This window comes from Drosophila arizonae, chromosome 5 (genome assembly GCF_054131065.1).
Source record: "Drosophila arizonae isolate 15081-1271.41 chromosome 5, UAZ_ARI_1.0, whole genome shotgun sequence".
NCBI lineage: Eukaryota > Metazoa > Arthropoda > Insecta > Diptera > Drosophilidae > Drosophila > Drosophila arizonae.
The window spans coordinates 4,336,372-4,361,874 of NC_142925.1; the positions used below are offsets into that span (position 1 = coordinate 4,336,372).

General features: G+C 38.6%; 1 protein-coding gene across 1 annotated transcript; it reads right to left on the minus strand.

Moving 5' to 3' along the window:
• Positions 1-12: 12 nt before the first annotated feature.
• On the minus strand, positions 13-24,996 carry LOC108616562 (uncharacterized). Its single transcript, XM_089471520.1, is given in 10 exon segments — positions 13-2,263; positions 2,318-2,515; positions 2,593-2,652; positions 3,399-4,313; positions 5,755-5,949; positions 6,069-6,214; positions 7,040-7,182; positions 16,995-17,136; positions 17,661-19,196; positions 24,719-24,996. Coding segments are annotated over 9 exon segments (2,454 nt in total). The 5' UTR covers positions 17,707-19,196; positions 24,719-24,996; the 3' UTR covers positions 13-1,654.
• Positions 24,997-25,503: the final 507 nt, after the last annotated feature.

Sequence of the window (25,503 nt, forward strand, 5' to 3'; positions counted from 1 at the left end):
AAATGCTCTTAATTGAATGAATTATTCCGTTTATTTGATTTCAAAAAATACACATCCACATTATATTTATTTAATAGCGAATCGAACGTAGACCAATTGTAAATTAATTAAGCTTAACTCTGACCCATTCAAATGGTTTATTTATAATTATTTTGTATTTTTATTATTATTGTAGCTTTGGACCATAAATTGACAATTCCTTAATAACAACATGTGTTCCGTTCGATAATCCAGTTTTTCCTGTTATATTTGGTATGGATTCTATTTTAGATGCAGGGATTAAAGAGCTTATTGAGTAGGTACATGTGCGGGTGTCTATATACATAAGAATTAATTTAGACAGAAAGTTGACAGTTTATAGTTTATATAGTAGTTAGTATAAGTTATTAGGGGATTGCATTAAGCAAATATATTGCTTTAAAAAATTGAAATAACATAACTAAAATGTAAATAACTACCTAGAGAAGAGAGAGCAAATGGTTTTCTGTGCTGCCATCAGTTCTATATATAATTCATATAACTATCATATACTAGGTACATCAAGTGAAACTGTTTGAAAATGCATGCTTAACAACTAAAAGGATACTCATACATACACCTATATTTATATGTATATATATATATGTATATATCTATAGAATTATATTTCTTTAAAATGACGTCTTTATAATAAACGTACAAGTACAAGAGTTTTAAAAACACTTAGAACTCATCCTGGGCACTTTCTTACTTGACAATTCTATATTACAATATCGTATTGTAGGAATTTAAGTTTATAGACTAGTTTTACAGTTTCAACGTTTCGTTTTTGGTCGTGGGTATTTGATATGTTAGCTAGTAGTAAGTAAGAGTAAGTTAAGTTAGTAACGCTTTCGACTACCTTCAATTGTTCTTTGTGCCTACAAGCTATATAGTGGGGTTCATTCTCAACTACCTCTAGGGTACATACGTGTATAGACTACTAGTGAAAAACATAGAGGTGTATATAGATGTATAAACATGTGTTGGTGCCCTAGGTTTTGGCTATAGCTAGTCATATTCAAGTGTATGTGTGTATATGTATATAGATATAGAAGAGAACATGTAAAGATATAGATATATATATATCGTATATAACGTCATCAACAGGTTTTCAAGTCTGCCTATGTCTAGGGTTAAACCAGAAATTCTTTGTAATATATTAAAGCCTGATAGTTTACTTGTTTGTCGTTAAAGCTGATTCATCAGTTGTGTGTGTGTTTGTCTGGTTATAATGGCTTATAAAACACATCATCTATAGTTCGTATATGTATACTTCAGTCGTTGTTGAATATACAAAGCTTTCCTGCAATTTATTGATGCCCCTCTTTCACTTCCCTTCATGGTTTGGTACATAAACTACGTCTATGCCTACGTCTATTCCTAGTAATACGTTTACAACTAGTTTTAACTGCCTGAAGCGGCATTTAAATCCCGTTCAGCTTCACCGAAACACTTATTTGAGCAGCTGGCATACTTCTAAACCACAATTCCATCTGAGTCAAGGATAGCGTGTGTGTGTGTATGTGTGGGTGTGAGAGTAGGTGCTAAGGATAGTGTAAGATTTGCGATTGTGACTGGGGGTCCAGTTTGCCTTGAGTGAGCGCGCTTAGATAAATGTTTCGGCTGCCATTTGTTACAAGCATTCTGCCAGCGGCGGCTTCTCAATGGGCGGCGATGGGCCCGACACTGAAACCATTGGCACGGCGCTAATCTTCGGCTTGATGATCTTCAAGCCAAGGCCCAAATTCTTGGGACTGCTGTGCGGCGATGAGGATGCCGTCGATGAGCGCTGATGCACCAACACACGCGGCTTTGCCTCAATAGCAATGCTGGGCGTGGAGGCGGCCGAAACGGAGGATGCTGTAGCCGTTGCACTGGCCAGCAGTGGAACGTGCACCAGTTCCTCCACAGTTTCCGCTGAATCCTGTGAATCGTGCACCAGAGCCGATGTATCGCTGTGTATGAGAGCTGATATCGAGGTGGCATCATCATCTTGCATATACGGCGGTGGAGCCTCCAGCGAAATGCTGCCCACGATAACGTTGGCCGTGGTTATGGCAGAGGAGCGAGCTAGTAAGCTAGTTACGGCTGTTGGCGATTGTTTGGCGTCGTGGAGTACGGGCAGCGTGAGCAGTTCACCGGCATTGGCGCCACACTCCTTCATCTCAATGTCCTGGGAGGAGTTTTGCTGCTGTTGCTGCTGGACGGAGTCATCGTCAGTGCGCCATGGACGCAGACTCTTCTGCAAGGCAAATATTTCATCAATAAGATTCTTTGTTTTATCACGACGGTTTACCCTGCGTCCATTTTCGGTGATATTCTCTGCACTCTTGGCCTTCCGGCAGAGCACACTCTGTGAGCCATGGCGACGCAGGAACTCGATCGAGTCGAATCCGCGACCCTCCGACGAGACGAATATGGCCGAGTTGATGCGACTACGTGTGCAGCGCTCCGATATCGATGTGGACCGCTCCTCGGCGAGCATATGGATGTGCTGTAAGACAGAGATTCATTAGAAAAGTAGTTGTATATTGAAGAATAATTGTTATCTTTGCAGTTTGTTTCTCTTACGCGGCTATTGCAGTGCAACGGTGGGTGAGCAAAGGTGCCGCCACATTCACTGCTGTCGAACTGTATTCTCAACGATATATAGAAGTTGAATGATAGAGAGAGAAAGAAAGAGAGACATGGAAGAGAAAGAACAGATAAAGAGAGAGACCCATAGGTGGAAAACAAAAACAAAATATCAGACTATACACGCACACACTCGCACGCGCGCACACACACATACAACTTGTAAATCGAAGAACAGGAATTTCAGAGACGAAACGAAGTATATATCCTCTTCAGGCGATTAACAACAAGAACTACAACAGAAGCAAGCGAGAAGCTTAAAGCAACAACCTGCACAATACTCTACAAAAGCGATACGAAAACTGTGAGTGAATTGGTGTCTTTTATTTTTATTGTGTTGTTTGGAATTGGCGGCTGTGTTTTTGGCTGTGCTCTGGTGAAAGTCTAGTGAGAGTCTAGAATTGGCTCTCCTCTAGCTGTACATGGTGTATTGGTGTTTATGTGCTAAGTATTTATATATTGGGTGCTCAAATATAGTTTCTTTTTGTTTTTCAACGCTGCAAACGCCGGGCGAACAAACGGTAAAACGGTTTAAACGGTTAAACGATTAACGTGCCCAACACGAAGTGCATGGCGTTTAGTGCAATTATCGGAATCGATAGGCGAGCGAAACGGAACGAAACGAGCAAGCGCAACGATCAAATGAACGAAACGAACGAGCACAAATAAATGTGAGCGAACGCCCAAACAAGCAATCGGATGCGCTATATCGTTTATCGATTGGCGTCTCGAAAAGCACTTACGCTGGCCGGTTCACTGTAGTTGCTGTGATTGAGCATGGATGATTCGGTGTGTATGGTATCGCTGGCGACCATGCTGTGATACTTTTGCAGCGTGGATGATCCACGGCTCTCGCGCGATCCATCTCGACTGCGATCGGCGCACGAATACTGCCGCCGATACTGTCGTCGCCGGCGCCCCACATTGCCCGCACCGGATATGGAGCCTCCAACTCCATATCCCATGGCGCCGTGATTGAAGCCGACGCCGGCAGCGCCAACGGCAGTTGGCCCATAATCAGCGTATGCCAACGGTCTAGACGGCAACGGAGGCGGGCGAAAGTAGCTGGGATCATAGCTGAACTGTCGCCGTCGCCACTGATCGTATTGCCGATAGTGGCTGAAGAGGCGCCTCCGACGCAAAATCAATTGCTTTTTGGCCTCGAGCACCTCGTTCTCCTCGACAAAGGTGCGCTCCTGCGAGTTCTTCAATATGCTGCGCTGCTGCGCAAATCGACGCTGCTTCGTATGACTATTGACCGAGAGAGGCAACACACGCTGCTGTGGAAGCTGCGGCTGCACTGATGGCTCCCGCTGCAACAGTAGCTTCTCATCCTCGGCTGGTTGACAGCCATCTGCGTCCACATCTGTATCAGCATTTCTTATTGGTACAGCGCTATCTATGCTATCCATATGCTCCAGCACATTGGACTGATTATCGACGCTGAGTCCGCGCACATACGTGTTGGTGGGCGTGCCATGGCTGTGGCTGGCGGTCGCTGTGGGCGTGGCCGCCATTTCACGATGCACTGGTTGCTAGCTCTCCACATCCGCTTTATGCAGCAGCGCAAACTGACAGCCGCAATCGCGCTCGAGCTCCCGTCGCGGATACTGAAAGCAGCGATCGAAGATGCCGCAGCCCTCGCAACGGGGCAAGCACTGAGTGCAGCGCATTTACAGTAGAAAGATATAAAGAGAAAGAGAGAGAGAGGAAGAGAAAGAGAGAGACAGCGGCGAGAGCAGGAGCAGGCGAGAGCGAGCCAAGTGTATTCATTGGGTGGAATATTAAGAAACTTTTGTCAGTGATTTTCATTGAAAGCTCGAAGAACCTCAACAAAGCTTCAAAAAAAGCTTAAAACCAAAACTGCTAGACTAATTACGAAATATGTATAGAAAATGCAAATGGGGTAAAAACTTTTATATATATATATTCATATATTTAAAAGAGTGCTTCCATGCGCGGAACCATCAAACATATACAAATGGAACAAATGGAACTGGTTCATTTAGGGTCAACCGCCTGGGTGCAGCTCTAAATGTGACTAAAATAATTTATGGAATTTTGAATTTAAACATTTTTTTTTTTTGCTTTGATTGAAAAAAGTTGAAGCGAACGTTTCTAAGTAGAAGAAGAGTAATTAAAAACTATCTTCGGTGCACACCGAAGTGAGGGTACTCTACAGAAACTTCAAAAGAAAGCGTGTTAGAGTATATTTTATATACTACAAAATCGATCAAAGCAAAATCATATTTAAACTAGAAATAAGCTTGAATCTTAGGCAAATTATAATTAAGTAGAAGTTGAAAAAGGAAGGTGAAACCTATTGTATATAATTGTTCCAATAATCATTTACAATATATAGGTGTAAATATGTACGGGTCGTATACATGACATGATAGCCCGACAAAGTATGCTATATTTATTTGATGTTAATTCATTATAAGTTTGGCATCTATAAATGATCTATGTTTGGTTTGAAACAGACAAATATATACAGGATTTTTACAGCTTTGACTAGGAAGGCCCAAAATGTTTCTACATTCAATATAATAAATTAAAAAATAGATAATTTTGTCAGTTTAAGCTTTCCAAATAATCTGATAGAAATCGTTTTTTTTTTTTTTAAGTAGAAGAAAAGAGAAAATTGTTGATAGAGTAGGGCTTGGTGCACTAGTTTAAGAAAATTGTGCGCATTTTTTTTTTATATTTCCATAAATACAACTTTTCATATTGTCTTTACTTGACTTGTTGTACAAAGCTAATAAAATGCAAAAGAAAAAGATTTTTTTTTTTTGGTTCGTAATGCAGTAAGTATTTGAGAAATGAAAGATTTTTGTATACCTTGACAAAGAAATCGGGGTGTAGGTTCTATAAATAAAGCATAACAAAAAAAGGAAACAGTTAAAGTTCATTTCGCGCTCAGAAAACAGAACAAATACTTGTTTTATTTTATTATTATTATTATTTTTTTGTCTGCCCTGCGTAATCCGCCCACATTAAATACCCATTAAATGCCAGCCGACTATAGTAAGCACATACTAAATATATATATCCATAAATATATATGTGTATGCATATACATATTCATATATACCATACCTGGTGTGAATGCTGGCCGTTGCAGCCGCTGGCACTGCAAACACCTGTGCCCGGCACCTTCAGCTGTTCGTGTTTGTAGTCCGGCTGATAGGGCAGCAGCATCCGGATTTTGCCCCAACGGTTGAAGAAGAGCGCTATTGCACCTGCCCACACCATAAGTACGATGAGTACAATACCAATCTCTACGCCTCGTATCTGTAGAAAAGGTAGATTTCATGCATTTTAAACGGCATCGTTTTAAATTAAATACTTATATATATATATAAAGGCAGCTCTATACCATATATACTCGTTTATCATAGACTCTCTCTTACCGTTGGCAACTCTCGGGACGTTCTGTGCGTCAGCGTATTGGTGGCTGTGGAGGTGACATCGTCGCCAAAGCTGGTGCCATTGCCGGAGCCATTGCGTCCATAGATGCCAGGCGGAAAGTCCTGCTGTGATGTATTTCGCGGCAGATCTATAAATAAAATATATAGTATTTAAAATATATACGAGGTTTGTATGATAGATTTTGCCATATAGTTATTTAAGTTAATGGAATGAAAAAACAAGTAAAATGTCTATATCTTTCTTTTAAGATATATCCGTAAGAGCTAGAGCCCAATTTTCCCATTATTATTATTTATTATACCAGACTATTACTTTCCAGATTATTTATATTCTAGTTTTGTTATATTTAAGTTGAAAAGCTAAATAGCTCTACTACATGACGATATTACTACTACTACTCCTACTACTAATTATGCTTATGCTTGTTCTCCTATTAATCCTACTACAACTTGTAATACTATTCCCCATTCTATTACTACTTTCTCTCCCATTACTCCTACTACTAATTTTACTTATACTTTTTCTCCTACTACTTCTACTACTAATTGTACTTAAACTTCTTCTACTACTCCTAATCCTACTTGTAATACTATTCCCTCTTCTACTACTACTTTCTCTCCTATTACTCCTACTACTGCTTGTCATAGTTTTCCCCACTGCTACTACTCCTACTACTATTTCTACTACTACTTCCTCTCCTATTCTTACTATTATTTATTCTGCTATTACTACCTTTTTTCTGCTTTCACTCCTATTGCTACTACTTCTCCTGCTACTACTTTGACAACTAACATAAAGAGGAAAGTTAGACACAACAGCTCGCTTGGGGTTTGTCCATAGCTTAGACAGACAAGGCCAAGTATTACAGTTTTACTTGTTCACATTAAGATCTACAATTCTTAAAGCTATAATAGTATAACTTAAGATTTATTTACTTTAGCTATAGACTTACCCAGCGTACGAAATTTGATTTGGCCGCGACTGCGATATCTTTTGCCCATCCAGATGGCCGTCACAGAGAGTGAATACTGTGTGCTGGGCAGCAGACGGTCCAGGACAATGGCCTCGCTGTTGCCGGCAACGTCCTGTACAACCCTGTAACTTAAATTAATTCAATTACCACTCTCGAACGTCAGCTAAGTGTGACAGGATGTAACTATGTGTATTGGATGCGAATGTGTGTGAGTGTGTGTGCGTAGCTAATTGCACAAAACTACAATAAATAGTTGCGAGTAAGACGTGAAATATGAGGACAGGTTTGTGGCTCGTAATTACAGCATGGGCCCAATATTTCACTTTGTCACTTTGCCAGGCAGTTAGCCAAACATGTCCTAGATTTTGCCGCCATACTCCACTCCACTCTATAGATATATATGTATGTAGAGATATATATGTATATGCATATAGTATATAACTGCTATGAGCTAACAAGTGCGTGGTTACCAAAGTCGCAGAGCTTTGCGTAGACTTCTGGCCTTTGCTGCAATGTCTCCTGTTACAGCAGCGCGGCCGCTACGATACAACAACAGCCTGACAAATGATTCATTATTCATATAGAGCACACAGCAGTTACAGTTAATACAGACACTAACACTAACACAGATACACACACGCACATACATGCCTTGGCGATGGGCCCCAGTGGAATCGACGCGTCAGCCATTGGAGGCTAAAAAACATACGCGGCACGGCTTTTGTTGCCTGCAGCCATAGCAAAAACATCGACTAACGCAAAGTGTGTCAATCAGTAAGCGATGGGTGACTATAAATACCCTGTAAAATTATGGGAGTGAGGAGAAGGAGGAGGGGAGGAAAGAGCTATTTGTTCGAATTCTTAATGAAATATCAACAAAATATACAACAAAATGTTAGCAGAACAGGGTATCGACAAGGGTATACCCTGTAAAATGAAATATGTACATAGAATTATAAATATAAATAAATTTTGGTCACTAAATAATATGCCCAGAATATTATAGTAGGCCGATAGTTAAGCTCTACGATAACTAAGTAATACCCTGTAAACTAGCCTGAAATGTAGATTATATCACACATATATCTAATATTTCATTTCTTATTATAATATATCAAATTCAATGGCTGTAGACTCTAGGCTTACATATTTAATCTCATTTTGAACCTTGAACCTTGAACCTCGAACTATATTTATATTAAAAGAAACTTGGTTTGGTCATAATCATATGCGCTATTTCGACCATATCAATTAGTCTGTTTCCAACTTAACAAACTTTGATTGGCACCAGCATAAAGTTAGTACTCAAATATTCAATCAATAATTATATACATATAATTATAATATTTCAAGGCTGATCAACTGTTGGTATTTAAATATTCTAACAAATTATATATAATTGTTTTTATTGAAAGGTGGTCTATACTCTTCGCATTTCAGTTAAAACACATTTTAATGTCTTTGTCAAATTTAGTTTAATGAAACAGACTATCAAAATATGAAATCATACAAGTAAATGACTTAAGAGCTTCAGTTTTATGCAAGTACATAAAACAACAAAGTTCTTCAATGAAATCAACAGAATCGATCTAGTTCCGCCCTGTCCTGAAATGTTATTCATAGGTGTTGTATTCATAGCTATAGTTCCCTTAAATTTATCGATCTCTCTTACTGAATTTCAATGAAATCGATGGAAGTTGCAGAGATTATTGAGGCCCCTCTGTCAATCTCTCCAGTTGCCTTCAAATTGTATACATAGCTCCTCCATTTAAAATTGGTTTTAAATATCTATAATTTTAAATCGAAAATATATTGGGTATCTCTTCGGTTCGGCACTCCCAGCTGGAGCATTTTAAATTGGGTAGTTAAATTTCGTTTAGCTTTAAAGTTCCGAAATCTATTTTGCTTTTAGCGTCAGAGACAAACATAAAAGGTAAACATAACTATCTAAATGTTAGCATAGTAGTATACAAAAGGTAAATTTGTACAGCTGCTGCGTGTCTACAAGGATATTAAGTATCCCAACTAACCATAGAAAACATTTAATTTCGGTTAACTGGCATTTGTGTCCCATTTAGCCTAACTTTGCTTAGCCAAAACATTCCGCTTGCTTTTCTTGAATGCAAACACAAGCACAAATGTTAAATGTGGTTCACAAATAATGTTATCCTCTGTACTAATATGAGTCGCACTCTCACACTCTCAGTTGCAGTCCCAGTTCACGCTCAAGTCTTTGACTTGTATAAAGCTGCTGTGTTCTCTGTATTCCCAGCATAACCATCTTATTTAGATATGAACAAACTGACATATATATATTTGCACAGAATGCTTTAGCTAATATGCCCCATGCACCACTTAAGTGTCTCACAAAAAAAAAAACCGCTTGCTATTATTTTTGTTGGCAGTTATGCAAACTTTGCCGTTAGACATGGCAACAGATGTGACAATGTCTAAACTTGGCCAGTTCCAGGTCGACCAGGTTCAAATCAAGTTTAAGCTCCACTGTCAGCTGTCGGCACATTGATTGCCCACCACAATTTGCACGCACAAGCCAAGTTTCGTGTGGCTTACGGGTGGGGCGGCTTAGAGCATTTAACTTTGGGGAATTGCGAGAGCAAGCTCTCTCGCTCTCTCTCTCTCTCGCTCTCTCTCTCTCTCTCATAAATGTTGCCAAAAAATTTCATATATGCTCTTTAGCTTTACCCTTTTGACCCAGTCAAACTTTCTCTTGGCTTTTCCCGCAAAACTTTTTTTGCTGCTGCTGCCACTGCTGTTGCTGCTGCCTCTTCTGTTGCTGCTGTTGTTTAAGTTCCAGGCCAATGGATTTCCGTTTGCCGTTGAATAAACAAACAGTTTAGAAAGCGCGCTTGCAATTGGCTACGCTCAACATTTTTTTTGTGTCCATTACTCAGACTCCAAAATTGCAAATTCAAGTTAAATATACATATACGTGTGCTCTATATATATATATGTGTGTGTGTTTGTGTGTGTAACATTTGGCTTGCCATTTTTAATAACTTATGCTGCACATACACAACCATACAGTTGCTTTTCATTTTTCTGTGTATAAACCGTTTGAGTTTATTGTATTGTAAACGCGTAACAACTGAAGCAGCAGGATTAAGGGTCAACACACACTCACACGCACACACACGAAGACATACATGTATGTATAGAAACATACATTGTGTGCGGCATGCTGAGTGGAAGCTTTGTCTCGCTGTCAGACACACGCACAGACATGTCTGTATACTATAAAGTATTGGCCATATAGAAATATAGCTTATAAATTATTAGTTTACATATTATTATTATGCTGCTGCTGTTCACTTGCCTAGCTCTATGAATGCACTGGATTTGGCAACTATTGAAGGGTAAGCCTTACAATTTGGAACACATAATCACGGGCATTCGCACCTTTGCTGTATAGAGTAGCAAATTGCAACCAGTTAGCGTGCTCTAATCGGGAGTGTCTGACTGGAAGCCAGCTGCACCCCAAGCAGAACTACTTTTTCAATCACTCTACGCTCACTTTTTTGGCATGCAGAGCAAACAAGACATGCATTAGGCATTAGAGGCTATGCCAGGGCTTAGCTCGTCGTCTGGACTGGGCAGTGTCTTCCTCTGTTTCATTATATACGTATAAACCAAGCCATTAGAGGAATTATACGAATTATCTATCATATTTAATAGGCTCAGCAGGGGCAAAGCGTACCTTACATATAGTCCTCCTTGTGAAGAAAGCATATATAACTAATAATGTATTTAATAAAGTACATTTTGTCCACCAATAGATGCAATCTCCTCCAATAGGCATTAAAAACAAGTAAGAAAGCTCTAGTCGAGACTGCTCGACTACGAGATCCCCTGAACCCTTGGAGTGCTAGCTATTTCAATAATTTTTCGCGTCTTTCAGCTTACACAAGAAACACACACACATACAAAAACACATACACATACAAGCACCCACGCATAAACACGCATGGGCTGCAGTGTGCGCTTACTATGAGAACTTAATTGTTTAATAACTTTTTTTGTGGACGTACGATCTTCATGAAACTTTCAGATTATGATTATAACATGAAAATGCATGTAATTGCCAAAGCACAAGTCTCTAGTATTTGAAATACGCGTTTTACAAAAGTGAGGGTGAGGGGGTGAATTTAGAGGTGGGGGGTAAATTTTAACAAAAACCGAAATTGTATAAATTGCATATAAGCATACATTCAAAATTTGGAGACTCTAGCAATAAAGGTGTAGAAGATATAATTTTATAACTGGTTTTCGATAAGGTTTTTCATCGATAAAAAAAGATCGGGATGAGTTATCGAATTTTAATGATAAACTCGATATCCGCGCTGTAATTACGAACATTTTACAAAAAATTTGAAGTCTCTAGCTCTTATATCTTCGGAAATCGACGCGTTCAAACATACGGACAGACGGACAGACGGACAGACGGACAGACAGACAGACGGACAGGGCCAAATCAACTCAGCTCGTCACCCTGATCAAGAATATATATACTTTGTGGGGTCTGCCACGCCTCCTTCTGCCTGTTACATACATTTCAACAAAACCATTATACCCTGATTTCCCATTTTCAATGGGTTCAGGGTATAAAAACATCTTTCGTCCCTTGGGTACATTCCAAGAATCAAATGGATTTTGTTCTGCCTTCTCAGAATTGAAGTACTATAGACTCACACCAAAAGCTGTTATGCAGACCAAATGAGATTAGGAAGGGGCAATCTTTGCTTCTGCTGTTGAGGGCGAATGGGCGAGGACATCGAATTGAAGCAACTGGGAAGTGTTTTTAATGAAATAAATTCATAGAGGCAGCCATAGTATATATGATTGCCAACAGCTGCAATGCTTATGGCATATACATATACATATATGTATATCCATGGTGCTCAACTTTTGTGTAACTCCAAAAAACTTTTGTAAGCTCCAACTGAATTAATGCTCCAACTACGTTGATTTGTCAGCAACTACTTTATGCAAATGCGACCAACAAAATAGCCCATGAAAACAAAGTTGGCTAATTAGTCCGAGGCCCAAAATAAATATAATTACAATAAAAAGCCAACTAAAAGTGAATTATTAAATTAATATGAAAAACATGCACATGCAAACCCGCAAAACTTTTAATTGAACTCAGCTCATCTATTATGTATGGCAGGTGCGTCACAGATACAATAAAAACTCACTGCCCCCATAATTGAAACTTAAAAAAAAAATACATTCATAATAAAGTTCTTATATGTTTATTTAATATGCTTAAAGTCTTTGATGAAAAAAAAAAAAAACCCGGAGAAAAGCTCTCTTAAGTATTTAATTGGCTTCAGGTGTTTCAGACTTCAGATTCCATGCCAAACTAAATGACTTAAAAGTTGCTCTCGCTCAAGTATTAGAGGAATACGAGGCAGAAGTTAATTAAGTATACGCCCTGCTGTGCAGCAGACAGCGCAGATTTCTCATTTTGAGAATATGTAAAATGATTTACCACCAGCAAAAATTATAAAGCAGACAAAATGCAAACCAATTAAAAGAGAATTGAGAAATGAGAATGGAAATGGGCAAAAGTGAAAAACGGAACAGAAACAAGTAAGAAAGCTCTAGTCGAGACTGCTCGACTAGGAGATACCCTGAACCCTCTAATCTGATATTCTAATCATTCTGCACTTCTTTTATGCACACATACATACACATGCATCCACACGCACGCATAAGCCTGCGCTCTGCTAACTGCGCAGTAAGCAGCGACTGCGGTTGGGCTGCGCTGCAGTGTGGGCAATATTATGAGAATTTATTTGTCGAATAATTTCTTTTGTAAACATATGATCTTAATGAAACTTTCAGAGTGTAATCATATGGTAAATATGTGTGTACATTCCAAAGCACAAGTCTCTAGTATTTGAAATGCGTTTTTTACAAATTGGGGGAAAAGGGGGCGTGGTATCCAAAATCTGTAAATTACAAAATCTTTGTATCGATTAACTTTATATACAACACAAATTTGAAGACTCCAGGTCTAAAAATGTTCAAATTAGGCCAAAAAAACAAAATCAATTTTTCGATTATTCTCGATAAAAAAGTTATCGGACGATTTATCGAAAAAATAAAGCAAACTCGTACTGCGTATGATACACACGAGTATGCATGCCAAATTTCAGCTCTCTAGCTCTTATAACTTCTAAGATCGACGCACTCATACGGACGGACGGACAGACGGACAGGGCTATATCGACTCAGCTCGTCACGCTGATCAAGAATATATATACTTTGTGGGATCTGCCACGCCTCCTTCTGCCCGTTACATACTTTTTCACAAAACCATTATACCCTGATTTCCCATTTTCAATGGGTTCAGGGTATAAAAAAAGAAAAAAAAAAAAACAAAAACCACAATGTTGACTTGGACTATAGTGTAGCAGTCTCTGTGTAGCACTCTCAGCTGGGCCGTGACGTTTGACCTTTTTGTTGCATTTTTTGGAACGTTACAATAATAATTAGAAGCTGTCAGTGGATAGAGCTCAAAATATGTAAAATAAATGCTGTAAAAATGCCGTTCCACTTTGTACACAGTATATTAGAATCTGAATGTATACACACACATACACACACACAAAATATATTCATTTCGTATTGATTGAAAATTTTCCAGAGCACTTTAGCTCTAGCCCTTAGTGCCTGGACAGTAATTGTTATTAATTATTATTGTTATTGATGGTGCTTGACAAATTGTACCCCGCATCCCTTGCTCATGGACTGGTTGGATAGTCGACAACAGCACTGACAGACAGACAGAAAAGTATATGTGAACACTGTGAGAAAATCTGGGAAATCGCAGGCATAAAATAGCCAAAGGCACTGCGGGAGTGCGTTTATGTCCGTAATATCGCAGCATTTGCCCATGGCATCAACTAATATTAATTATGCGCTTATGTCAAGCATAAAATTTGCATTAATATTATGCGCAGTCAAACAGAGAGCTAACATTAAGTATACGCAGAAGTCTGTGGCTAGCATTAAGTATACGCTATTCGATGTATAAACGTGGGAGAAAATGATGGCACAAATTTAATTTAAGAAAAAGTCAATCAATAGCGTTTTATAGAATAATAAATACAGTATTTGACCAATATTATACGCTTATATGCCTTCATTCAATATTGAGCACTATGTTGAGGCCATTTAGTTTTAATGATTACTGGGTCGGATTTTTAAAGGGCTATTCTGCTTATACTATACTTGTAAGTACAACAATTTATACTCTACTTAAACTACACTTATGCTATACTTATACTATAACTATACTATACTTATAATATAATTATTTTATACTTATCTATACTTATATTATACTTATACTATACTTATACTTATACTTTATTTATGCTAGTTCTTATAATTAAACTTACTTGTTCTAGTACTCATGAATACTATATTTATACTTAATTTATATTAGTACTTACTTATACTAGTACTTATATACACTATACTAATACTCTATTTATACCTGTACTTATATTTGTATTTATTTATATATCTGCATTTTTTTTTTTTTTTTTTGCTACTACTATACTTAGACTATACCCATACAAAACTTATATCAAAGATATATACTATAAGTCTAACCTAACCTTAGTTTAAGTAAATTAAAAGCTAAACTGATCTCATCGAGAAATTCGTGCTCTAATCTAAACTAAAATTTAGTTCAAGAATATGCTGGCATTTCTCTTTAGTCTCATTTCTCTCAGTGTATATACAAACACATATTTTTCTTTTATTATAAAGCTACTAGAAATGTATGCAGCTCAGATATGTAATTTTTGTCTGCCCGTCTAGCACAAGGGTGTGTACACACACACACACACACACACAAAGTTTGTTGAAATGTATTTTTGTGTGTATGTATGTGTGTGTGCTCCCACTGGGTCGGTAGGCACTGTGTAGAGTATGTTATAGACCCATTCAGTTGAGTCGAGTTCGAGTCATCGTCAACGTGTCTATGTACTAATCATACATTATTCATCAGCACAATTTTACTCGAAAAACGGCTGGAAGATAGAACACAAAACTAGGCCCCGGGCCCCCTAGAGCCCCCACTTACCACTCGCTTGCCCTTCTTGTAATGAGTGCGAGCACTAAAAATCGATACTAAAAAAAAACACAAAAATTAAAAAACAAACTGACTTATAAATAATGTTCAGGCCATGAGAAATAAAGCCAACAACAATAGCAGCAGCAGCAGCAACGGCAGCGGCAACAGCAAACGAAATGAATGTAATAAAATTTTGATATAGGCGTGAACTTTATGAAACAATAAGAAAGAAATAACAACAACAACAATGGGCGATGGTCACTAAAAGACAAACACGCGCATGCAGTCAAACACTCAGACATACACACACACACACACACACACACACACATACACACGCAGCTATTAAATTGAAAACACCTTGAAGAACAACAAGAACAAAGGTAGGCAACAGCAGCCAGCCTAACCGAACTGCAGCCGCAGTCAAAAAGTCACAAAAGCCAAGCACTTAACTTATTACACGGCATTCCAATGTCCTTCCAAAACATTGACGTGCCACGCCCCCCAATGCCGAGCCCCTACCGTGTGCCCATCTGACCATCTGCCTCACGCTACCTTCTTACACAAGTCGAGCCGCCTCCGTTGTGGCACGCCCCGCGGAGCGCGTCTCGCGTCTCGCGTCTTGCGCCAGCGGAAGTCCTTAGTTTGTAGTCGTTAGCAGAGAGTCCTTCCTGGCCGCCGTTCGACTTCTAGTCGAAATATGCAACGCCACTTGACTTGTTTTCTATTTTTTCCTCCTTCTCCTCCGCCTCCTGCTCTTTTTTATTCCACGCTCTGCCACTGTCAAATCGCAGTCAAAGAGGATGGAGTGAGATGGGAATAGAGCGCAAGAGAGCGAGTGCAAGAGAGTCGTGGAGCAGGGAAAATATTACGATTACAAGCATGTTTTGTTCTTCATGCTATTCCACTATCGCACTTTTTTCCTACTCATTTGGCCTCCTGCTTCAATGCAGCAGTTTGTACGCTCGCTGGCATGCTTGCAGCGCATTGCACTGAGAGAAAGACGAGGGTACTAAATCAATTAATCACAATAACTCTAGTAAGTTGCTCAATGCTGATAAAGGGTTTAGCTTTGTCTTTTCTCTCAATCTCGCAATGTATTTATCATACATTCGCTCTCTATCTCTTTTTCTTGCGATAACTCTCTCCACACATTTCAGATTCCCTTCTACTGCCTTCTCAATATTTTTCCCCTTCTCTCTTTCTCACATCTGCCGCACTCACATCTTATTTTTTTGAAGACTATTTATCTTTCTCTCCATCTCCATCTCTATCTCTGCCCATCTCTCACTCTCTCCCACTCTCTCCATCTTTCCCTCCCCCTCTTAAGCTCAAAAATTCTGAACAATAATTCCATTAATTAGCCAAACTTATAATTAGTTAAGACCCTTTGTGTGCACATTTTCATTCTTCAAAAAAAAAGCTGTCTTCACATTGTTTTTGGATTTTCCCTCAGTGTAAGAGAACTTTGGTAACTTCAAGTACACGCGGCGGCGGCTTCTTTTGTTTTTCTTTTTTCGGGCAACGCCGTTATACGCGGTCATTTTGGCTTTAACTTTGTATTTGCTGTTGAGCCCTGTTGGCCCCCCACTTTCCTTAACTTGAATTTAGCTCAGGGCCGTTACCCACACACATACAGACATATACACGCACACACACACACAGATACCCACAGCTGAGCCTTGTCAATTGCACATAATATTGTAAAGTCAGCGACGCCTCTTTGCATAATTGCATCAACTTTGTGAACTACGTAAAGGAAGCAAAGTGTGTGTGTGTGTGTGACTATGCATGTGCGTGTGTGGTAATGCCAGAGGTACCTACCTGTCATCCGTCGGCTTATACGTTACAATGTACTTCTCAATGGGATGCGCCTTTAGATCAATCTGCGTTTGCCACGAGACACGCACAGCCGTTGGCGTTAGAAATGTTACGGTTATATTTTCCGGCGTAGCTGGTATGGTGCCTGCATACAGACAGAGGAGATAGATAAGCTCGTGTAGATAAATAACAGTTCGACATGACTGCACAGATAAACAAAGTATTTTTAGCTTAAAATTAACATATCCAGATTAAGAAGTCAATAAAAAATAGTTGCTATATGTAAGCCTGAACTGTAGCACATTGATTGGAATCCGGAATTTACATTTCATATTTACTCGGAATCGATACACTTGAAGAAAAATATGTGTTCTTATATAGAAAACTAGAAACTGTATTTAAAATAAACAAGAATACATATTTCTAAACATTAAATAGACAAAATGAAGGAAATGTACATAAATTATTTTAATAGCTATAATCATAATAATTATTTTTATTTTTATTTTTTTTTAGTGCAAGCATTGTCAGGTTTTGAATCAAGTTTTAGCCTCTTTGAAGACAAGCCTATAAATGTTTGTTTATTCTTCCAATTAAATGCACATCATTGAATCATATTTCGACTTGATGTTCATTGACTTCTTGATTTCTTTCAGTGTACACACTCACCAGCTAGACAGGTATTGACAAACAGAACGACAATGAACACAAACATTGCGCTTCAATTGCTTCAGTAGTTTCAATTTCAGTTGCTGTTGATGATGGCTTTGATAATTCCTCTTCTTCGTGTTGTTCGTTGTTTGTTGCTGTTCGTTGTTTGTTGTTGTTGCTGCCGTTGTTGTTGTAGTATGTCCTAAAAAAGCCGGATTTCCTATGGTTTCCGCTTCATTTGCTGGCATTCGTCATTGCACCTTCTCGTGTAATTGTGGTAATTTTTTTGTTTTTGTTTTTGTTCTAGTATTTCTTTTTGTTTAGTACTTTATGAGTATTTCATTTGTAGTTGTTGTTAGCATTTAGTTTGTTGCCAGTTTGCATATGAATAGAAAGCTAACTAAAAACATAAAAATCAGTCTTGCTTTTTGTTCTCTGCGGTTGCTTCTGCTCCTTCTGCTTCTGCTTCTGCTTCTTCTACTTTTGCTGTTGCCTTTGCTCTATTATCCAGGCCAATTAGGCATTGTATATGTAATTGTTGCTGTTGTTGTTGTTGGTGCTGTTGCTGTTGCTATTGTTGTGATGGCTTAGTTTTTCGATTCGCTTTTGTTTTAACTTTAACTTGAACTTTAGTTGGCTTTTTTCTTTGTTTGTTTGAATTTATGCGTTTTTATTTTTTATAGCACATTTTTATGGGCATCGCCATAGGCGTGTGAGTGTGTGTGTGTGTGTGCGTTGTCTTGAATCATCAGACCGTTTTATTTTAGCTATGTTTATCTATATATGTATGTATATATATCCGTTTCGTTTTCTGCTTCTTCTGCTTCTTATTTTTCTTATTGTTCTTAATGTTTCGTGCTACAATTGAGTAAAAATTATTCACAATGCGTTTGCTTTTGTTTTTTGTTTATTTCTTTTGCTGCGGCTCAATGCCATTTGTTGTTGCTGTAGCTCTTGTTGTTCTTGTTTCTGTTTCTTTTTTTTTTCTATATATAAAATCAATAAAAAGCGACAAACGACAAACGCCAATCGTTCAGTTGACAGTCGTTGATTTCTGACTGGAAACAAAAAGTTGGGTTTTGTTTTCTATTCGAGTGTTTACTTATTCCTTTGTTTTGCTTCCTATTTTTTTAGTTTTTCCGCTTTTCCGCTTTTCAATTTACGTGCTTTTCAAACGGCCAATTTATGTGCTGCTGAAATTAATTCAATGAGACGGCGACGGCGCTGCATGAGGGACGCGCACAGCTTTTCCACCTGTCGTCGCCGTCTTTTGATTTATTGTTGTTGCTGTTGCTTTTGTTGTTGTTGCTGTTGTCTGTTTAATTGTATGCATTGCGCATTTGGTTAACAGTTTTTTTGTTGCTGTTACTGTTGGCTTAATTGCTATAGAAGCATTAAGGCAGCTAATTTTTGCGCCTCTTGTTGCGCTTATTTCTTTGCCTTTCTTTGTTTGTTCTCGGTTTGTTTTTCGTGGCACGTTTTCGCCTTAATTACTATTGTTCTTGGCTGTTGTTGTTGCTGTTGCCGTTGGTATTGCCGTGTTTGCTGTTGTTGCTGTAATAAATCAAAGTTTTTGTGGAATATTAATGAGCATCTCGGCAAATGGTTTAGTCAAATTGGTTGTAAGAAGCTTAGGAAAACAAGGCAGCCGAACAATTACTGGAGCACAGTGAGCACTCTAGCAATAAACAGCAATTAGCTGGCCAATATTACTTATAAAGTTCTTAACTTTTATAAAGATTTAAGGCTGAATAAACACAAATTTTCAATCATTCAATAATAAAGTTAAGTTCCATTCACGACTTAAGCTATTCATTTTTTTTTTTTTTTTTTTTTTTTTTATATATATTTATTAAGTGTAGAACCGGTACATCAAGAATAGAACCATAACAACACAGGGAAGGTAAATTAATAATAGAGCCGAACCCCATACCGAGTTATGGGGATTTTAAGTTGTGGAGGTTTTACTATTGTCCAATAGTTTTGGCAAAGCCTTGCCGTTTGAGTTAAGCTATTCATTGTAACGTAGTTTGACTGTATTAATATTTATGAATATATGTTACTTATACATGCATATGTCTTAAGCTATTCACTTTAGCGTAGTTTGACTGTATTAATATGTATATGTATTTATGTATATATTGTAAGCCTCTATTCATATATAAAAACATATAGCTAAGAAGCCGGACTTTCGTTTTCATTACGGAAATTGAAACCAAACAAAGCGCTGCATACTTTCAGGCCCACACACATTGCGCATACGCCACATATAGCACGCAGTTGTATACACACATCTACAATCACACACACACACAAACACACCACATTCGCCTGTCTAATGTGCTTTTCTAATACATAATTCCATTTGATATTCACATTCACGTTTCACGTTCAATTAGAAAGACTTGCATTAGCACGCAATCGCATTCGATCAAGCATGAATTTTTTGCTATTATATATTATATATATATATGTATTATGTATATATAGCGTATATAGTATATATAGCACTAGAGTGATATATAGCATTGGTATACACAGAGTTTTATGGCCTGTCTATAGTTTGGCATTCTTAGGCGCACACATTTCATGCTGTTTTAATGCTTCAAAAGTTTATTCTAGACTCTTCTTTATAGCTATGGAGGCCATTAAAATTTTTAAGTAAATAACTTATAAAGAACCAAAGAATTTATAAATTGTCTAATTAATCAACTTAAACAGTTTAATGCAAACATGAAATGCATAAAAATAAATATCTAAATTAAAAAATCAATTTGTCTACAATCAAAGTCCAGTTAGTTTCTGAATAGAGCTGACTTCATTTAGAATTCTCCAACAATTAAAGCAAGCTAAAATATCTTCAAGGGAAAAGCAACTCAGCTCTGTCTAAAAAGAAATCAATTTGTCTGCAATGAAACACACAGTTTGATTTCACACATTTCTGAAACACAGTTTGATTTCTATTGGAGTAGACTTCATTAGAAATTCTCAAGCACTTAAAGCAAACTTAGCAACTTATTGCAGCTCTGGAAAAGTCGTCAAATGCATAGAAAAGAAATTAATTTGTGTGCAATAAAAATACATTTAGACCCTCACTTCAACACACTTCATTGCGAGTCCTACTCAACGAGTCTTAGCGCTCAGACAAAATTAATTTAGTTGGCAATCGTCTGCAAAGGCATTAAATGATAACAAATCAACACAGAGCTGGAGCTAAGCGCCAGTTAATTTATTTGCAGCTTAGCTCAACTTACAAAAAGTTTTCCAAAGTTCGAAAAAAAAGTAAACCCAAGTGAATACCTAACGGAATAATTCATGAATGGGTTTCAGTTAGGGATAAGTGTAGGGTGGAGTGGTGGACTGTTGAGTGGCAATGGGTCGCATTGAATATTGATACATTTAAGTTGTTTAAGTAGCTTAAATGCGGTATATAACATTGCCCATTGATTGAGTGTGCAGCCATGATGTCCTGGGATTTACGGCCGCACGTATGTAACGAGGGCTACCTGCCGCTCCACCTGTGTGGGTCTGTCCATGTGACATACGTGGCATCATTAAACTGTCACACGGCACTTACTGGCTGCGAAACGTGCCTCGAACCAAAGGGCAAACTTAATTGATTGTAAATGAGTTTACTTTGGTCAATTTCAGCATTGCCGAACTAAATGATGGCTTATGAATGAGTAACTATATAAGACATATGTATATATGTATATAATGTAATGTATGTGATGTCATTATGCATGCAATTATGTAAACAAGTTGAAGGAATTTTTTATTAAATTTGAATCGCACGCGCGCCTTGGCACGCAGAAGGAAATGATTGCAGAGCATTTTGTAATTTAAGCGAGCGTACTCGTAATTTAAATGTTAATTTTCCAAGAAATTTTCATTTGACACTCTTAAAAACGAAAGGGAGTGAGCGAGAGTCGGCACAACTAACAGTTAGCCTGTATGAATAACTTGAGCTCTTTCTCTCTCTCTCATTCTCTCTTTTTGTCTTTGGCTAAACAATGGAAAATTTTGTTCTTAAAATTAATTTTGTGTTTACAATTCAAATGAACTTTTAATGCATATAGACATACATATAGCCTATATACACATATATAAGAAAAGTCTAGGGTATTTAATTTTCATATTTTCATGCATAAAATTCAAATATTTAGCTATGCAAAAACTTCGGCTCATAGCGACGCAAGCACTCTGCATTCTTCTGTCTTTTGAATACAATTGACAACTTCATAATACCCTTTACTTTCATATATATTCAAATGGGGTACGTCGTGTACATGTACATATAGAAAAGCTTGTTGCTGACGTGCTGTGAAAATAATTTCAGCTCTGTGACACTGGTGACGCACTGCGAGAATATTTTCAACTGAAGCACTGAGGAAGTCTGAGTGTGTGTGAGTGTATTGTAGTTTGTAGTGTGTGTATGTGTGTGTGAGTGTGTTTGAGTGTGTGTGCTGCCACATGCACTCCGCTTACAATGAGAATGAGTGAAAACAAGTAGGTGAAAACAGTTATCGTAAAATTAAAATGGCGGCTAGTACGCGCTGTCGCCGCTGACGTCGTCGTCGCCGTCGTCGTCGTCGTCGCAACTGTTAATTATGGCGACAATACATGCACGCATACAAGCGCACGCTTCATACACACATACATACGTCTCCATAAGGCAGCCCTTTCGCTTGCATGTCTACAACTATTGTAAACGTTTGTGTGTGTGTGTGTGTGTTTGTTATTTTTGGTTTTTATTGCACACGTTGCGACTCCAGCTTATTGAGGACTTTTGGCATTTTGCTGATCAACGTTGTGTTGTTTGTATGAAATTTTTTTTGTTTTTGTTTTTTGTTTTTTGTTTTTTTTTTGTGTGCGTTTCTGTTGTTGTTGTCGTTGGGCTGGTGTTTGCGGTAGCTACTGAACAGACAATAAATCAATCAGCTGTGTTAACATCAAATTGCGTACCCCAGACAATTGCCGTTGTCTCTGTGTGCGTGTGACTGTGCATGTGTGCGTGCTCTAAACAAAAAGGTCAGCTTAGTCGCTGACTAACCCCAAAAGGCTTGTATGCCCAGCGCTTAACTTAATTCAGCCATAACTTCAACTATGGCCATTCCCTGTAAGTGTATTTGTGTGTGTGAGCGTCTGTACGTACGCTCACTCGCTCACTGAGAGAAACAGCTCAATTTGCGCTACACTTCAAACTCAATTAATGAGTGAGTTATTAAAGCGAACGACAGCTTAAGCTGCTTGCGCAAAATTTAAGAGCGCCCTTAACTGTAGTTTATCGTTTGAGTGGTAAACGTAAGCTGCACGCTTTGTTGCACTCATTGCATTTGCATAATTAAGTGAGCGTAAAATTTAATTTGTCAAGCGCATTGTACGCACTTGTCCTTCTTATTTTCTTCTTCTTTTTTATGCACGTGGCTTATCTTTTGTCATTTGACCAGTTTCTCTTTTCGCTCAGTGTATTGTTGTAAAGCGGTGTAGAGAGCACACATAAAATGCTATTATTTGCTGGGCTGCTCGTAAAAACAAAAAGCACTTGCTTCGAATTCAGCGCCGAAAAGCGCGCTCTAGCATATGCATGTGTGTGTATGTGGGAGTGTGTTTGTGTGCGTGCCTTGGCCATGCACTTTAAGCTGAGCTGCTCCTGCTGCTGCTGCTACTACTGAAAATTCGTTAGTTCCCCCACCCTCAATAAATCTCTAACGGCAGCTATGCGCCATGTTGCTTTTGTTATAGGTCCCTTTCGTTTTCTGGCAATTGCTGCTAGCTCTGCACCTCTCTTTCTCCTTTTCTTGTCCTTCTCTTCGGTTTGCCATTCCCTTTGGAATTTCAAAAGTGTGTCGCTTGCCAGTGTGTACATACATACAAACATATGCACATACATGCTCACATTTGTGTTGTCATAGGTTCATCGCAGCGAGTAGCTCGAGTATTTTTACATATTTGTATGTATGTGCGTTTGGCTGTGTATGTACGTATGTGGCGTGCTTGGACTGATTTCGCTGCGTGCAATTTACTTCGCCGCTGCTTCAGGCCAAAAATAACATAAATCGTATAAATAAATTGCCACATTTCAACATTTCCACATGTGCAGCAGCAGCGGCAGCAGCAGCAGCAGCAACAGCGGCAACTCACGCAACAATGCGGCGATGGCTGCGGCGGCGATTGCGGCGTCAGTGGTGACAGCGGCGAATTTATTTGTAAATTGAGAGCAACAACAAAAAAAATTACAAAAAAAATTATTTGCCACGTTTTGACTATTCGAAACTTAAATTCAAATTTGTACCATTCTAGACGTCTCTCTCTCTCTGTGTGGGGGTGTGTGTATGTTTATATACTGGCAGCAACTTTGTTTATAAATACTGGAATCATGTTATTTTGGCGCGTTACGTGCTACGTGCTAATGGCCAGAGATGAAAAAGATTTATAAGATTTATATAGTATATATATACACACACACACCCACACCCACGCTTTCCCATTAACTTGAAATTCGCATCGAACATGTGCATAAAATGAGTTTTTAATTACGACAGCTGCCGTTCATCTCTGCTGGCTATTTCACCTTGGCTTTCATTGTTTTGCTCTTATTGTTATTGTTGTTGTTATTGCAGCTGCTTCCTGCATGAAATATAAAATCGACAAAGTCCATTAGCGGTCGTTTGCTTCGTTAAATTTTGCTTTGCTTCGTTACAATTATCGTTGGTTTTTTTTTTTTTTTTTTTTTTTTTAAATTTTAATACCATTTATTGGCTTAACATGCAGCTAAACAACAACTACAACAATAGCAGCAGCAGCAGCAATGTGGCTCAAGTCTCGCGCTATGTCCGGGCCGTTAATTGAGAGGCGCGAACAGGCAAACACTCACACCGACACTGAAGGTAGGCAGCTCAAGCACACACAGAAACACACACGAACAGACACTCCAAAATTTATATATATGCGTTTGTATGTAGGTGTGTGTGCATAGGATACAAGTGCTTAGCAAAATATATATTTTTGCACACGTATTTGTATTTATATTTATATTTGTATTTGTCTCTGTTGCTTTTAAGTGTATAATTTACTTGGCCTCTTTTGTAGCTTTTTTGCCGCCGGCTCAGCTGCTACCACCTGCTCTCCGACGATTTGGTATTTCGCTGCCGCCGAACTGATAACACCGACAGAAGACTAAAGAACAAACGCTGGCAGAGCACATACAGTCTGGAGCTGCGCTTCGCCTATGTCGCCGCTGTCTTTGTTTCTGTTTTTGTATCCGTTATTCGTATACCGTTTATCCGCTTTGCTCGTTAGCGTTGTGCTGCGGCCGACGCGTAAACTACAACTGAACAGCAACGCGCCTTCGTTTTGTTGCGTTCCTCTTTACGCATGCAGGCCAAAGAGAGCACTCCCAGGGCTGCATTGTTCGAGTTACAGCAAGTGGACAAAAATAGCTGCCAGGCGGCTGGTGTATTGTGTTTGCTTACTCCCAATTTCTCACAGTGTGAACTTTTGCTCTTACATGCGCGCTCTTTCCGATTAACTGCAAAGCTTTTGCGTTGTGTTAGGTCGCGGTTGTGGCCGAATATAATTGCTGGGTGTGAGGGAGAGAGATGTAGGCTTTATTAACTGACAGCGGGTTGACTCACAGTCTGATTGGGCGACTGATTGACTGAGGAGACGAACTTTGGGTTTTTAAGCGCATTATTTGACCCGCCAATGAGAAGGGCGAACAAGGGAGCGGGGGCTGGGCGGTGGCAGGGTGTCTTTTGCAGGCTACTCGAGTGCGTTCTAGGAAATTAAAAGCATACTTAGAGGCGTTTAATTACTTATTCATGACTCTTTGATTACAGCGAGCTTTGCGCGCCAAAAA